General features: G+C 37.3%; 1 protein-coding gene across 1 annotated transcript; it reads right to left on the bottom strand.

The window, feature by feature from the left end:
• On the bottom strand, positions 1-8,770 carry LOC148960302 (uncharacterized). Its single transcript, XM_089115965.1, has 2 exons — positions 8,671-8,770; positions 1-1,283 (listed from the first exon to the last, which is right to left on the bottom strand). The coding sequence occupies exons 1-2, from the start codon at positions 8,675-8,677 to the stop codon at positions 292-294; spliced, it is 999 nt and encodes a 332-aa protein (XP_088972091.1). The 5' UTR covers positions 8,678-8,770; the 3' UTR covers positions 1-291.
• Between the last annotated feature and the right edge of the window lie 7,262 nt (positions 8,771-16,032).

The raw sequence follows: 16,032 nt of genomic DNA, 5'->3' as shown, positions 1-16,032 counted from the left end.
TGTGTCACAGAACGATACGACTTAAAGCTTGGGTACTAACTTTGCTGTACTGCTCTGATTCCATTAAAGGTAATGTGTCCATATAAAAGGACTGCGTGTACCCAACTTGTCAAGCCACCCATCAAAATAACGGTTTGCGATTGGCTAGTATTCTTGCGATGCAAAACTGCTCACATGAAAAGCTAATCTCGCAGCAGTAAAAATAAACAAAACGATGGGGCGATGACATGAAAAATCACATGTTTCTAAAAAACTCCGCAGAGTCGCTTGCTTTAGCTGGACACATTACCTTTAACTCTCACTGCTAACAACACTATTGGAACAAAAGAAAGTGCAAATCAAGAAACGAAAATACCGTTGAACATCTTTTATTCTAAGCAAATACACGAATGGATCGTAAGCACTACTTGAATATAAAATTAGCAGTGACCACCTGGAATACATGTATAGCAACTGGCGATTATTTGAAGTTATGAACAAGATTATAGGATTACCTAGCAAAGGAAGATATGTTAGAAGAAAGATCAGAAGCAAAATGCGAATAGATCGAATCAAGTGTCGTTCAAAGTCCCTACTTAGAACTGCAAGTGACTCCTCGCCAGTCTCACCAAGTTGACCATTGTTTATCACTATTGGAGTCTGTAATTTATTAATAACATAATTGTAACAACTAAAGATAACACAGGTGCCAATGAGCAAAAAAAAGAAGTTAGCGATGAACAGTGTTTTAACAATCCAAACGCCAATGATTGTATCAGAGAAATTTAAGAGGCATAATGCTAACCACGCCCCCCATGTACATGCAATCGCCAATATGCATTTTTTATACCTTTCAGGAGCTGAACCATAATCTTCACTTCGTGCATTCAGGAATCGGTCAACTGCTGCCATCAAAATGGCAAGGAACTGCCATCCGCACAAAAGGCCAAGGAAAAAACGATGAATTCGTTCAAAGAAACAGAATCCATTTCCATGTAAATGGTGAAGAGATGCTGCTAATGTTGAAGGTACCATTACTAGGCCAACTAAAAAGTCTGCAAATGATAAAGCAGAGAGAAAAACCAATGTTTTCTTCTTACTCGGAGAAAGTTTTGACACGATCCATAAGACTAAACCGTTGGTTGTTGTTGCTATGAAAGAAACAATACCATACATCGCAGTGACTGCCAATAAGCCATTATGCATCGCAGTGTTATTGTGTATGTGGAGATAAGGGAATCTGGGACATTCAATGGTAGAATTCACGTGGACGGTGCCGTTGGAAATTACTGACGTCATGTTTGCTGAAAAAAATGACAAAGTATATGCTAAATAAATGCAAAAAGGGGGGTTATTGTGGAGGGGGGCAATTGTGAGATGGGCTTAATTGAAAGAAGGGCTTAATCGAATTAGCGTTCCTTTATGCTCAAAAAATATCTGAAACATAGTGAAATTAAGCAGCCATTATTAATTGCATGGTGCAAACAATCCTTTATAATTTTGTGACATATTTTATTTTTGAATCAGGTTGTTGCAATGCTGGATGGAATAAAAATGCACAAAACGGTCAAGTCTAGCACAGTATCAACCTAAGGTGTATAGGGACCACAACAGATTTGTACAAGTTTCGACAAAGAGTTAGCTATTATCATGGCTGCTTGTAGCTAACTGGAGGCAGCGGAGATTGGTAAAATGATGCACAAGAAATTAAAAGAAGATTTCAACTGAACCTTTTCGCGCAACTGCCGTGTAAATACAAATTTTGTTTATAAGAATCCCTATAATTTGTTGCTGAGCCTCACAGGGCCCACACTGCGAATTTCAAGGTGTAGGGGCCAAGTTTTATAAGTCGAACTTAAATTTGGTGCTTCAAAAACAGAGCCTCTTTGGAAATATTTTTGCATACCAAAAAAGTAGAGGGGGCGTGACCCCTCCGCCTCCCGAGTGGCGTGGGCCCTGGCCTATAGTGTTAATGCTATAGTGGCCAAGGGTTGATACGTGTATTTAAAACATATAGCGTGAAACTCCCATTTGATCTGCTTTTCATAAAACTAAAAGAATCAATTCTCGATACAAAATTAATTCCCGATAAAGCTTGAGCCTTGCATTATTCTTAAACTATTCTTAAATTTTAGCGATTTTGAGCTTAAATTTCATATAGACGATACTTTCCTTAGTCACCTATCTCATATTGGGTTTTCAAGAGAAAATCATCCTACCTTCCAGCCTATGAGCTGAGAGGTGAGATCGAACTCTTCTTTAAAATCCTTTTTGAATCTCGTCTTGCGTTTATGGGACCTGGTACAGCTTTAAAATCTTTGAACAAAGTCAAATTAACAGGAATCCATCAGCAAACTTCAAATGGCCGTACCGCAAAAAAATATGCAACAGATTTAACTGGTTTTCAACCTTTACAGACACTTAAACGTTTTCTCCTGTTTGTGCGTTTAAAATGGAAGATTCAGAAATAAATCTTTAAGTTATGATGTCAATATTTTTCGACTCTATTGCTCAAGTCTGGTTCTATCGTCATGAAATACAAGTAACACGGATTGTCATGGCCAATAGTAGGAAAAACAATTTTTGAAACAATCAAATTTTTGCGCTCATTTTTGCGAACAGTATATGAATACATATTCAATGCACATCAAACAAAATTTCCTTACTGGGGCCAAAGGTGCCGCTTCTACATTCAGTTCCTAACTACGCATAGAGAATTTTAGTGGCGGCTTTCACTAAACCCCTCACAATATATCAATGCCCCCCAACTTGCAATGAAGTTTCCCCCTGGCCCTTCCAATGGTATCAATGTTCTGATTTCAGCTGTCTAGTCTGATCTGATCTAGTTCAGATTGTAAGACGCAAGTCGTATTTTTTAAAAATCTATTAATTTGCCTTAGGCCCCCTGGAAAAATTGAAAAAACCACGTCCTTTCAAACATTAAAAGCAGTCGTTTTCAAAACTTTTAGGCTTCCTGCTTAGTCTCTTTATGTTTGCTTTATATCTTAATGATTTAGACTCAGAATTAATGATGTTAATGCTGGTTTAAATTGTGTTGTAAAACTGTCTGTTCCCTTTTTATGCCGATGGCCTGGTATTTTTGGCTAATTCGGGTTTTCAATAATTATAATAAAAAGATACTGGAAGAGGAAAGCTTCAACAACTGAAAAGTGCTTTCATGAGGGTCCTCTGTTTAATTTACTGTTGAAACTCATTTACATAAAATTGTATTTGTTTCTGTATTTGTTTAGATAAAAATATGAAAATACTTAAATCTTGTATAGAATTCTTGAAAGAATCGTTCTATCACAAAACGGCTTAAAAGCGGTTTAAACTGTTCAAAACTGTTGCTAAATAATGTTAAAAGTTGGGGTTAGGCAACTTAGTATTTTTATCAAACCTATTCTTTTTACCACTTTCGGCTGCAATGAAGCCATGTGAGTCCAAAGGTCATGTTTTCAGTGATTATAATGCCAAGATAGCTTGATTCTCAATAGCTAACTAAAATTAAAGATCTGATATCCCAGCTCTAGTTAAGTTAAAAATAGTTTTTCTCGCCATGCGCAAGAAAGTTTTCATTCTTCTTTCTATTTTTCTAATCTCTTTCTATATTCACAACCACAACCAAAATATTCAGAACTTCACTAACCCAAAAATAAATTGTACATTTGACTGACCCAAAAATAACTTCGCACAAATTCTAGACATAGAATGGAAGGAAGACACGCCGGGATTCAGTAAACGAACAGTTTAAAAAAAATTCCAAGTTTCTACTAATTCTTTTGTAACCGTTATTTTATTTTGATGTCCTGTAGGCATCTTGTTAATGGGTTAACTGCTGTCATAAGAACTTTTTGTACAAGTATTGCGCATTTTTGTCATAAAAAAACATTACTGTCAGGATTTCATATGAATCTGTTTAATAATTACAAAAGGCTGAGACCAAGGGCACATATATGGAAAGGGCACTTTGGCCGCCCATGCCCCTCCTATCGATGGGCGGTCACCCTCCACCGCGCCCCCATTTCTGGCGTCCCTGATGTAACTTGAGCACCCGTATCCTAATAATGTTTGAGTATCCCCTCTGAGTAAACGAGATAAATTAGTTTTGCTCGTTCTTTAATGTTGAGATAAATAGTTTCAAAATAATAAAAAAGGTTTAAAGGAAAAATAAGATGAAGTTTGAGTTTTGTTAGACTTTGAAATTTGGCAATAAAAAGATTAAAGAATGCAACGGGTACAAATACCCAACTTTCACTAAACGTTGGAATAAAACTTTATATCCATGGTATCTGTAAAATATACAATAAAAGTGTTTGAAAGGAAGTTCAAAATGAAGTGGAAATACTCCATCCGAAGAAATCCATTATAGTTGAGGCTTTCTACAACAGATATATCACTTTGAAATGGTATATCAGAGCGAGTTTAAAAAACAAATTCTTATCAAAAAGATCTATCCTTGAAAGAAACTTCAATCTTGAGATTGAACTAATTAACTAAAAGCAATTTTTTTGCTCAGATGATAAATAATTAAAAAGTTTTCCCGTTTTTAGTTTTTGCGTGCTTTATTGCATAAGAAAGTTATTGCATAAGAAAGTTATTATAATATTTTGCCTTGCATGTGGCTTTCGGAAGCTATAAGTTTGGTTGTTTCCTTGTGTAAGAATGCTTCATGCATTTGGAATTGTCATAAATTCTGTTGTTTTTCTCTCTGTAAGAGGCAAGTACAATGTAGCAGAGAGTAGAAAAAGCCACCAATGGGTCCTTACCATATAAGCCTTCCACAAATCAGTTCCCAAATCGTTAAGCCACACTCATATATTAAATAAGAAACTTTTTATGATAATTTTCTTTTTTTTAAAGTCAATGCATACAGTAAGATTCCAATACATTGCTGTATTTTTTCAGGCAGCGCTACTAAATTGTCAAAAAACGAATTTACTTTAGCCCATTACAGAAACATTCAAAATTACAGACCTCCCCCCTGGGTTAAATCGAGTATTAATGGTGCTCGGAAAAGTAAAAAGTTTGCCCCCGAATTTATTCAGAAAGCCGCCACTAGGAAAGGGCAAAATGGAAGAGTGACTAGCAGGGTCATTGCGAGGCAGGCCTTGCTGTGGGGAGGAGGGCGGAGGTGTTAACTACGAAAAATCCTGATTTGAAAAAATCTGGCAATTCTTTAGCTTCTGAGCCATCCTCCAAACAGTTGTAGGAATTTTTCGACATTTTTTGAAGAAGGCTTGGTTTTTTCGATTTAGCACCAACAAGAAATTCTGGAACCTTCGCGGGAATATCACCAGGGATGGATTTAAGCGGAAAGGTTGTGAGGTGTTTGATTAGATTTTGGTACCGCACCCTTCAGGTCACCGGAAAATAATTAGAAAGCCCATCAACAATTCAGCTTTCAATTCAAGGTAAAGAAGATGAGAAGATAAATAATGGATTTTTATTTTATTTTGTTACTGCTGGCCACAAAGAAATTATTTTTACCGAATCAAAATAAAATTTACCAAAGGACACAATAATTTTGGGAGGTGTCGCAACCAGTGGTGGCGCCAGCTCCTGCTGAGTGGGAGGGTAATGGGCGTAGCCAGTGAGACCATGCCCTAATCGCCTCGTTTCAGTGCATTGTACCAGGTCAAATTTCCTTAGGAAATATGATCTACCCCTACCTAGTGCTTTTTAACCCGTTTTTAAACGAAATATGTAGACCATGTTTCGAAAAAAGTGGGGGGGGGGGGGGGTAATTACCCCCTCATACCACCCCCTGGCACTGCCACTGGTTGCAACCCCTATACCCCCTCCCAGTAAATCTGTCCTTGAATAACATATGCAACCTACGGAGCATTAACTTATTGACTGATTATTTATTCATCTCTGAAGAAGTAAGGGCTCTTGATTAACTAAAACCTTTACTTCCATTGATCTGATTTTCCCTGAAATTTCCATTAAAACTACAATTGGGGGGATGTGACACCCCAACCTCATACACTCCGTTGTGACACCCTTGGTGATGAGTAGAAGCAATTAGGCATCAATCTGAATAAGAAATTAAGCTTTGAAAAACATGTTCAATTGCTCAGTAAAACAGCTAGACAATGTCTTCATGCTTCAACTCGTATTTAAAATTTCATGGAGCCGGATAAACTAAAACTGTTGATGTCTCGAGAAAGAAATTTGAACAAGAAGAATAAATGAATTCACGAGAGGGGCTCATAATAGCCTATATTGATAATGCTTTTAGCTTTGAAAAATTATTTGAAACTGATAGCTCTTTAACCATTCATCAGTTGAACCTGTAGTTGCTTTTGGTGGAGATCTACAAAATAACATCACTACTATTTTCTAGCTTCAAAAAGCTAGTTTTGGTGGAAAAAATTCCTAACAATCTAACGTTTCTTGATCAACTACAATTACCAACAAGCCTTGGAGTCAATACAAAAAATATTTATAGGAAAATATATGAGAAACACTATGACAAGAAATGAAAACTCAGACTCCCTTTAGATATTCAAAATATATATTTATAAAATCCCGTAAATGCAAAGCTTGCAACATCAGACAATGTTAGATATTTTATTCAAATTTAGGTTTGTTTATTGTAACAAGTATTTCTCAGATAATTTCTAATAGAAAATTTTATGTTTTTTCTATAATTCATTTGCAAACCTTAAAACAAAGAATATTAGCAATACTAAAAATAGAGCTGTGGAGGATGAAAATCAACTACTACTGGTTTACCTTTTTATTAGAAGGGTAGGAATTCTATGTTATCTATGATCTATTCAAAATTGCCTAAAATTTGATCCTCAATCTGTGTGACAAGTTTATCTGGTTCTTTAGCCAAAAGAATATTCATTTATCAACAGCTAATTGTTTATTGTTGGCTTTGAATTAATAAAATCATTTGGGGGAAGCTCTTTGTGAAAATCTACATGATTTTATTTGTATAACGCCTGATATTATCAAATGTTCTTTTAACTTATTACACATATTATTAGCTAGTTGCTGTTTTCTAACTTACAAGTTTAAACTTGTAATTAAGTTTTTGTGGCGCTAGGCCATTTCAGCCCACAAACCCTTACTAAAAGTTGTTCCATTCACAGCAAGGCCCTGCATGTCCGCCATTACATTACAGTATTTGAAACGCATTTACGATTCAGGCCACGCAGAAACACACGCCCTTGCAGAAATGCAAATATTTCTCAAAGCAAAATTGTAACGCGAAGTCAAAAGGGATTTCACAAAAAAAGGCGGGATTTAGATTGGCGATAACATCAGTTCGGCAGATGTTTCAAGATGAGATGCCCTCCCACTTTGCAAAGAGTAAATTAAAGTACTTTTGCGCACCTTAGGTTAACCTTTTATTGCTTAAGACCTCCCCTCTTCACTTTTGAAGTGCTTCCAATGTTAACGGTACGGCTGTTTTTAAAAACATCTTAAGAAAACAAAATGCAAACATTGCAACTGTAGGATTTGCAAAACTTTATATATGGTTTAGGTTTTTTGTAATTATTATGTATTTCCTTTATATACACCTTTTGTAAATAGTTGGCCTTAGTTAGCTTTTTTTAGCTATTTCGAACAGCCATCTTTAAATCAAATTAATAATAATAATAATAATAATTTATTTCCTTAAACTTCATTGTCGTTCTATGAGAATTCCTCTGAAGTATTTGAAGACCAGCCAAAATTTTAGGTATGTCGTCATCATAACGTCATTGTGATGTCATTTTGACATAGCTATGGCCGTAAATTTGTTTCATTATTTTACAATAATTTATCCATAGACCAGCCAAGATAGCTACAAACCTCTGTTATTCAAAACTAACATGTTTTCCAACTTGAGCTAACATAAACTTAATCATGAAACCTTCTGACTGTGACGTCATTGTGACGTCATTGTGACGTCGCATAATTGAGTTTTCAAAGTGGGTCTGAGTTTTGAAATGATCAGCATATCAAGTTCTATAATTGTGCCAAATTGTTTGCTTTTAACTCAAAACCCATGACTATTTCACCATTCTGCTGGACTAATAGGTGTTTCGCAAACCATGGCGTAGATAGGAAAATTCATAGGAGGGCGAGAAACTTATATTTTCCGACAAAAATCTAATAACCATTTATATTTTGACATAAATTTGAAGATAACTTGATGACATCAGAATTGAAATAAAAAATATTTGATGTATTCAGATATTCTTTTTGTTTATTTGGTATTAAAATCTTCCTATCAAAATACAAGAATTAAACAAAAAATAGACAACCATGTTAAATTTCCGAAGAACCCAGAAGTTTTCCGACAAATTAGCAATTTACTTTTATATGGTTTTCGCCACTTCTGATCCCCTCTATCTTTGAAAGGAGTCATTGATTAAAAATATCGCAAATTTTCCTTAAAAATCAAAACAAATCCCTATTGGTATCAATAAATTTTTCAAAAGCAGGTTAAAATAGTGAAACTCTAAGAAAATAATTTCTGCAAATTAAAAATAAAAGTAGATAAAATTAATTCAATTTAAGGCTCTGGCAAAGATTTAAATCTAGTTCTGAAGATTCGCAGGTCATATTCTAAGTCACAAAAATCTTAACTGCTAGAATCTCTTAGCCAAAATAAAATAACTGATATGACAGTATTAAAACCATTAAAAATTCAGTAATGTAACACATAAAAGGTAATATATAACTTACGGTTCATTGCGATCGTGGCAGTCTCCTTAGCGAGTTAAAATCCAAACTTTAATGTGAGTTCGTCTGCTTTTGTGCTTTGTGATTTTGTGTCAGCTTACTTCATGCGAATCACAGTTGAAGATCTGCTTTTTAAAGACAGTTGAAATGCGCAAGTAATCAAAGAATAACTGGATCAGACACCTTTTCGATATCCGCGAGCTTAATTTGCATAGAGAGACTGGGGCGAAAAATTGGGTGATAAAGTTGCCACGGGCCTATGTTTACATTCGCATTCGCATTTTAGTAGATTTTTATTCTTAAACATCGTTCGTAGTCTTTTATCTCGAAAACAGCTTTTTTAAAAGCTTGTATCAAGTATCGTACTCTAATAGGCCAGGGAAGTCGCTGATCGAAAAGACGACGCACGATAAATATCAACAGATTTCCGCAAATGAAAGAGCTCAAAAGTTTCCTGAGCAGGGATGTAGTCGTAAAATTTTAACAAGGGGGGGGGGGGCTCTATGAAATTTCTAAGTTGTTCTGGTCATGTAATAATGGCAATTTGAACATGACGAACGTTGATGTTTTTTCCGATCACTGGTTGAGCAGTCAGGTACATTGATTGTTTGAGAGGGCAGATTTGAGAGGGTTTGAATTGACACATATTCTCTTGTGTCAACAAAATAGGAATTTTCTATCTATGTATCTCAAACTTTGTGTATAGAGTTTGCAATGCGTTTAAATCTGTCATTTGTTCTCTTTTCATTTTCTGGTTTAATCGTCAGTAGCTGACCTGTGGTGAAGTAACAATTCTTCACAGCTTTCTTTGCGTTACATGATTATTGGCTATGTCCAAGCACAAATGACGAGGGATCTGCACCCCCTACTTTTTTCGAAAATTTTAACAAGGGGGCTTTGCCCCCCCCCCTTGAGCCCCCACCACTATATCACTGTTTCTGAGTTTGAGAGGACTCAAAATTACGGGGGAAAATTAGGAATTAGATTCCAGAGCTTTCGTTGATTATTAAAACATTGCCCCAGTTATGGAAGGAGCAGAGGAAGCAGATGCAAATATCGCAGCGCAGAACAGCATGAAACTCAGAAAACAGGGCCTACGCCACAAATTTGAAGGTGGGAGGCCAAGGCTAGCAAAAGTAAGGGACCAAGGCTTCCCCTTTTTACTGCAGCTTTAAAACTACTTACTTCGCAAAAAGTGGGGGGAGGCATAGCCCCTCCAGTCCCTTCGGCCCCCCGGTGGCGTGGACCCTGGAAAAGTGAAGTGGCGAAATGAGGGTAAGCATTGGGCAATCATTATTCATCAACCCTTCATGAATGTCGCAAACCTGTTTTCTCCAAAGTTTTAGCCGGCTGTTTCTATTTCTGCACGAAAGGGCGGCGCAAATTCATTGACCGTCTTCGAAACCGGCCTTACCCTACGTAGCCTGTAAGTGCATGATACTTGACAAAAGCTTTTAAAAGCTTTTTTCGAGATTAAAGACTGCGATAGGTGTTTAAGAATCAAATTCAAAAAGTTTCGAATATTTTTGAAATAAATTCGAGAAGTGATAGGTCTCCCGTAAACGCTGCATCGATATGAAAACATAGGCCCATGGCAATTTGTCACACAAATTCTTGCCCCAGTCTCTTTATGCAAATTATGTGCGCGGATATCGAAAAGGTGTAGTGATGAAGGCGATAGTTCACCGAAGCCATCGATTGTCACTTGTGGCATCCTACAATTTAGTCCTAACAGACAGTCCTTCTGATGGCATCATCTGTTGTACTGACTGAGAGACACAGGTGCAGGTGGAAACAACAGAATCTGGAGATCAACACCTGCATCTTGCTTTTTCGAATGAAAGCTCTTTTTTTCTTCCTTTAATCTTCAGTTTAATTCACACTGACGAATCCCTGAAGGCTGCAAGTATCTTCTAGGGCACTGTCAGTTTGTTATCTCCTTGCAGGTTTTAGACCAGGGGTTCTTAATTGCTTTGAGCGGCCAGAAAAAAAATATGGATTTTCTCCGGGGGCCACTGAGTTAGTAAGGTAAGTATGAGTTCGGATCTCATACTTACCAGGCTAATATAGAGATAAAATAGGCAGGTCTATTATTTCTTGTTAGATTCTATATTCGTAAAATCTATTTTCATGCGCTTAATTTCATGAAATAAGTTTTGGAATGGTGGATGAGAGAAAAAGGGAGGGCGATGATAACATTTAGGAACATGATGCTGGCTAGATGTTAAAGGGATTCATTCATTTAAATTCATTTGAATTATTTAGGGAGGGTGATTTTCAGCGGAAAAGCTGATTTTCAAGGGGCCCTCCATCTACATTACATACTACATAAATGATTTCAAATTTTTGATTTTTTAAAAAAGCTTTTTTACTTACAATCAAACATTGCTTATAAAATAACGTAAAATAAGGTATATAGAATAAATAGCCTGATATTAGAAAACAAAACTAAAACAAAAACAAAAACCAAAATTTTAAAATACCTCAAATAAGATTTTTAAAGATCCTTAGGGAGGTTGCTTGTTTTCAGTCGGCTGAAAGGTACCCTGGGTACCAGACTCACATTATTTTATATAGTGTGGCTGGTACCCAGGGTGGCTGAAAGGCTGTTCCAAAGCTGAGCACCTCCGAAAGAAAAACACTTCTGACCCGTTGTGGTGCTTTTCTTTGGCAACCTGAGGTCAGTTAGAGTGTTACGCAAACTATATGGGGCATATTGTGAGCTTTTTGTCAACAAATTGCGTAGGTATTGAGGAGCAAGTTCGTTTTGGATTTCGTTTCGATTAGTTCTTTTATAGTCTTCCACCCAAGTTTTCTAAAAAGTGGTTGGCTGGGTGCGTCGAAACAGCTGTTTGTAACAAGCCTAGCAGCACTGTTTTGCAGCTTTTGCAAACGAAACAATACCCTGGGTACCAGAGCCGCAAAAATTAAAATTAAAAAATTATGAGAGTGTCTCAATGTGCAATGCCCAAAGCTGTTGGCCCGCAGGCCGGAGTTGGCCCGCGGGCCGGAGTTTAGACAATCCCGACAACACTGTCAGGTGTACTCAAGCTCATTCGGAAGACATCTGAGAAAGGGATGGTCTTTTCCTTAAACCTAGAACAGGAAAACTTGGAAAATAGAAAGAGGGGGCTTAATAGAGAGGGGGCTTAATAGAGCTTTTACGGTAATCAATTTTTTGTAGAGTTATTGCTATCTTCCTTCACTGGCGATTGGAAACGTTAACATCTGAAGAGAAATGTAGCAAATAAGAAACACCGCAACACGCCGAGAATGAAAAACAGCAAATACACGTAAATCAGTGAAGACTAATATTTCGCCCCGGCATACGGGGCTTCATCAGAGCAAAAGTTAACGGGCTAAAAATGTACACATTTGAAAGAGGCGATGGTGGTGTCGGATTAGCTGATGTGGAATGGTGTGAATGCAGCGCAGTGGTGGAGGAGGGAAGGGTGGCGAATGAGAGAGGGAGGGCGGTGGTGGTAGAATGAAAATGTAATGGGGATGAAGTACTATAATATGAAGTACTGTTCTTGCCGTTCGGTGTGAGAGTGTTTGCTAGGCCAATGAGGTATTGTTCTTTGGCTCGTCGGAGACTCTCGTTTGTCGTTGAGTTTCAGTAAAGGTGTTACAGTAAAGTCATTGATGGTTTTTTCTGGGCTACAGAAGTGTTCTGCAACACCAGATTTGTCTACTACTTTTACCGAACGGCATGAACATTATCATTATTTCATATTATAGTACTTTATCCCCATTACATTTTCATTCCACCACCACCACCCACCCTCTCTCATTCGCCATTTGAAGAGCCTGTCAGATCCTGAGGTATGATTCTGTCAGGTATTCTCACCACATTTACAAGACGGGGTGGATCGTTTTTCTCGAACCTAAAATCAGATAGGCATTCATCCTCATTTACACAACAAAGCGAGAATCGTGGGTATTTCCAATAAGGAAATACAAAGGCTGTCTCTTTACGCTCTGCAACAAGCAATAAAAATTTTTCTTTTTCAATAATATTATCATTGTAGAGAGACATCGCTGCGAGAAATATATCATCATTGGCCATGTTTGTTTTCGTTGGATGCGTATTTTCTCTCGAAAAGATCTAAACAGTGTTCAAGGAGAGAACGAGAACGATCAGCTCCCAGAAGCCCTTGCGATTAGAATTCGTTCGCGTTTTCGTCCTCGTTCTGAATCTAAACCTCTCTATTATGTACCAGATTCCTTCTTCGCACATAGCCATAGAGTTCTAAAGTGATGACGTCACAAAAATATACTTTTAGAATTTTTTAATTTGGATCCCATAACCTGAAAGAACACCTTGAAATACCTCTAACTATGCAAAATTAGTCAAATCTGTTTTGGATTAGCTGAAATATGGCTACATGTGCACTGGCTCTTTCCCCAGCAAATATCTGTATTTTAGTCTCTGTTCATAATTTTATGAACAGCGCCAAAATAACAGTGATTCGTTAGCAAACTTTAAATCTTTCATTGGCCGCATCTCAACCGATTTTAGACAAATTTGGCCAATTTGGCATATTTGAAAGTATTTCATGGTGATCTTTTATGTTATGTGGTTAAAATTCAAAAATTATAAAAATAGGATTTCGATGACGTCACACTTTAGAACTCTCTTGGGGCCCTATGTTCTTTGCAGTTTCTTTGCCATTGCGCTACGCAAGCATCCCATAATGCATTTTTACACTGTCTGAAATCAATTTTGGTTAATCCGAAGTAAGTTTATTGTTTGGACCATCGCCACGCTCGCAAAGGCCCATTGTTAGCAATGAGTCTTTAAGAAGTGGATTGTCATTGACAGCCATGTGATTGATGAATCGTTAGGGGGGAATGGAAATGAAAATGGACGAGTCCGCAGCGCATTGGATATGGAGACGCCTTGCTGAAAATATGGTAAAGTCATCAATACTGCAAACTATGAAAATCCATCTTGCAATCGAAAGTGTTGATGAAATCAAACCGATCCCATTATTACGTCACCGGTGTTGCCACACGCAATGCATTCTGGTAGTTGTAGTTGAGCCCGCCGTTACTATCCGTATTGTTCACTTTGTTTCTCACTGCTCCGCCACGTTATCAAAGTATTTATGTCAAAATCATGAACGGAAATATTGAAAATCAAAGAGATTTATGAAAAAGGACATCCTTAATTTTGCAAAACTTGCATGGGCACAGGTGCTACTGACAGTGCTGTCAATGGAGCGACACCAGAAGATGAGAGAAACTAATTGATGTCGTTGAATTTGAAGAAGTGGGCTTACATGTTGACAAGTTGTCAGATGATAAAGGTGGTTGGACGAAGTTGGTAAAACCCACATTTAAAGCTGTCAAAACTTAGTGAAGGCAAGAGGTCATGCATCCATGAAATATGTGAGATACGTTGATTACGCATCGATGTGATATACAAAAAGCTGTTGTATTGACTGAGAGAATTTTACGTCCTGAACAGGAATATTCATCTTCTTTATCCCAAGCATTTTCAGTAGGCCATGTTTACGCATCGAAAATGAAGACATTGGAATGAAACAGAAGGCTATCTTGAATTGATGCAAATAATAGACAAATAAAAGGAATAAACCTAAATAAGTTAGGAAATAGATCAAATAACCAGTTTTTTCTCTTTATATTTCACACTTTAAATAAAAAATAATAAAAAAACGGTTAAAAATGTCTATTTTTGAAAAAGTGGGGGGCTCAAGCCACCCAAGCCCCCCTAGTGGTGCCGTGCCTGGGGGATTTGAAATGTACCCAGGTTGGGCAAAGATTGAACGTTCCTCCAACAGGACACCAGCCATTAAAACGTTTCAAGTACAACAACTTTGTATTTGATAAGACTACTGAAGGTAAACAAAGGGAAAGGCAGTGGGGTATGGGAAAATTATTGGGTCCATTGGCAAAATATTTTCCAATTTTAAGAAAAAGCTTTGAAGGACTTCTCTTTCTTGAGCGTAAAGTTGCCCTTTCATTAAAGGGCTTCCTCTTTCGAATTTTCAGAACAATGGTTGGTGCATTTATTATGTACGTTCACCAGTGAAATGCAGAGAGCAGGGTTTACATGTTGCATGTCAGAATTCAACCTTTGTGCTGCAGTGGGGTTGAAATCCTTCCTGGAGATCATATGCAACCAGGGTGTTTTCGGCAAAGTTTTTTCCTTATTTTTACCATTAGAAATAGTGTAAAAGGATAAATCCCGATTCATACGACTGTTGCTGAAACATTCTGGCACACAACTTGTAAACCCTCTTTTCCCACTGTTGCGTTTTTAGGCCCGCTCTCTGTATCAATAGGCCTAACAACGTTCCAATGTTGCTCCATTGAAAAAAAACTAGAGATGTTCTTTTCAATAAAATCTCATAATTTTCAATATTTCCATTCATGATTTTGACATAAATACTCTGATAACGGGCGAAGCAGTGAGAAACACAGTGAACAAAGTGGATAGCAACGGCGCGCGTAACTACAACTACCAGAATGCATTGCGTGTAGCAACATCTGTGACGTAACAATGGGATCGGTCCTTTGAAGAAGCAAATTTTAGATCTGCATCTACAAAATTAGAGGCAATCGACTGCGAAGATGGTAATCATCTTAGCATCTCTTTTGATTCTGAGGTTGCTGGGACATAATATTTTCCTAGAGCATCTTTTTAACAGTGAAATTACTGGGAAAAGTTCTCCAGTAGGCCCAATGCCTTCCAGGAGCGAGAGCCAAAATCACAGAAATTCCCCAGTAGTTTGGGGCCCTGGCGATTTCCATTGACCTCTGTTGTTTTTTCAAATAAACTTTTTAATGGCATTATATGTATATCTTGACTTTGTACTTTCTTTGCAATTTATGGATTAGATTTATATTGTATCCCCTATTGTATCACACTTTTTTCCGGTCCTGTGAAAAAGGATGACGGCATATCTCATTATATCCAACTCAAATTATTCCTTTCTACTCACGCTACGATGTCATAGTACATTGCTTTTATCAGAAACATTACATATAACTCTATGGCGATGCTGTGCTCCTTTTATTTAGCCACATTACTCGAATGGACATGTGCTCCTTTTACTTAGCCACAATACTCAAATAACAAACTGGATCCTACCACATAAATTCGGTATCATAGCCACATAAATTCGTGAATGGAAATAGAAGATAAGAGTTGGAAACGGGGAGGGTCTATCTGAGAAAAAGGGTTAGCCAAGAGCCACTTTTCACTCTTCTCAGAAAGACACTCCTCCACTTGCCGTTTCTATCTTCAATTTCTGAGCGCGAGTTTACGTGGCTTTGGTACCCAAGGTAACTGGACCCCTGATCCCTTAACAGTTTAAGGATGAGTGACAGTGTAAG

Source organism: Rhopilema esculentum, chromosome 4, assembly GCF_057945365.1.
Source record: "Rhopilema esculentum isolate cy_ngs chromosome 4, ASM5794536v1, whole genome shotgun sequence".
NCBI lineage: Eukaryota > Metazoa > Cnidaria > Scyphozoa > Rhizostomeae > Rhizostomatidae > Rhopilema > Rhopilema esculentum.
This window is presented reverse-complemented; position numbering and strand designations above follow the sequence as displayed.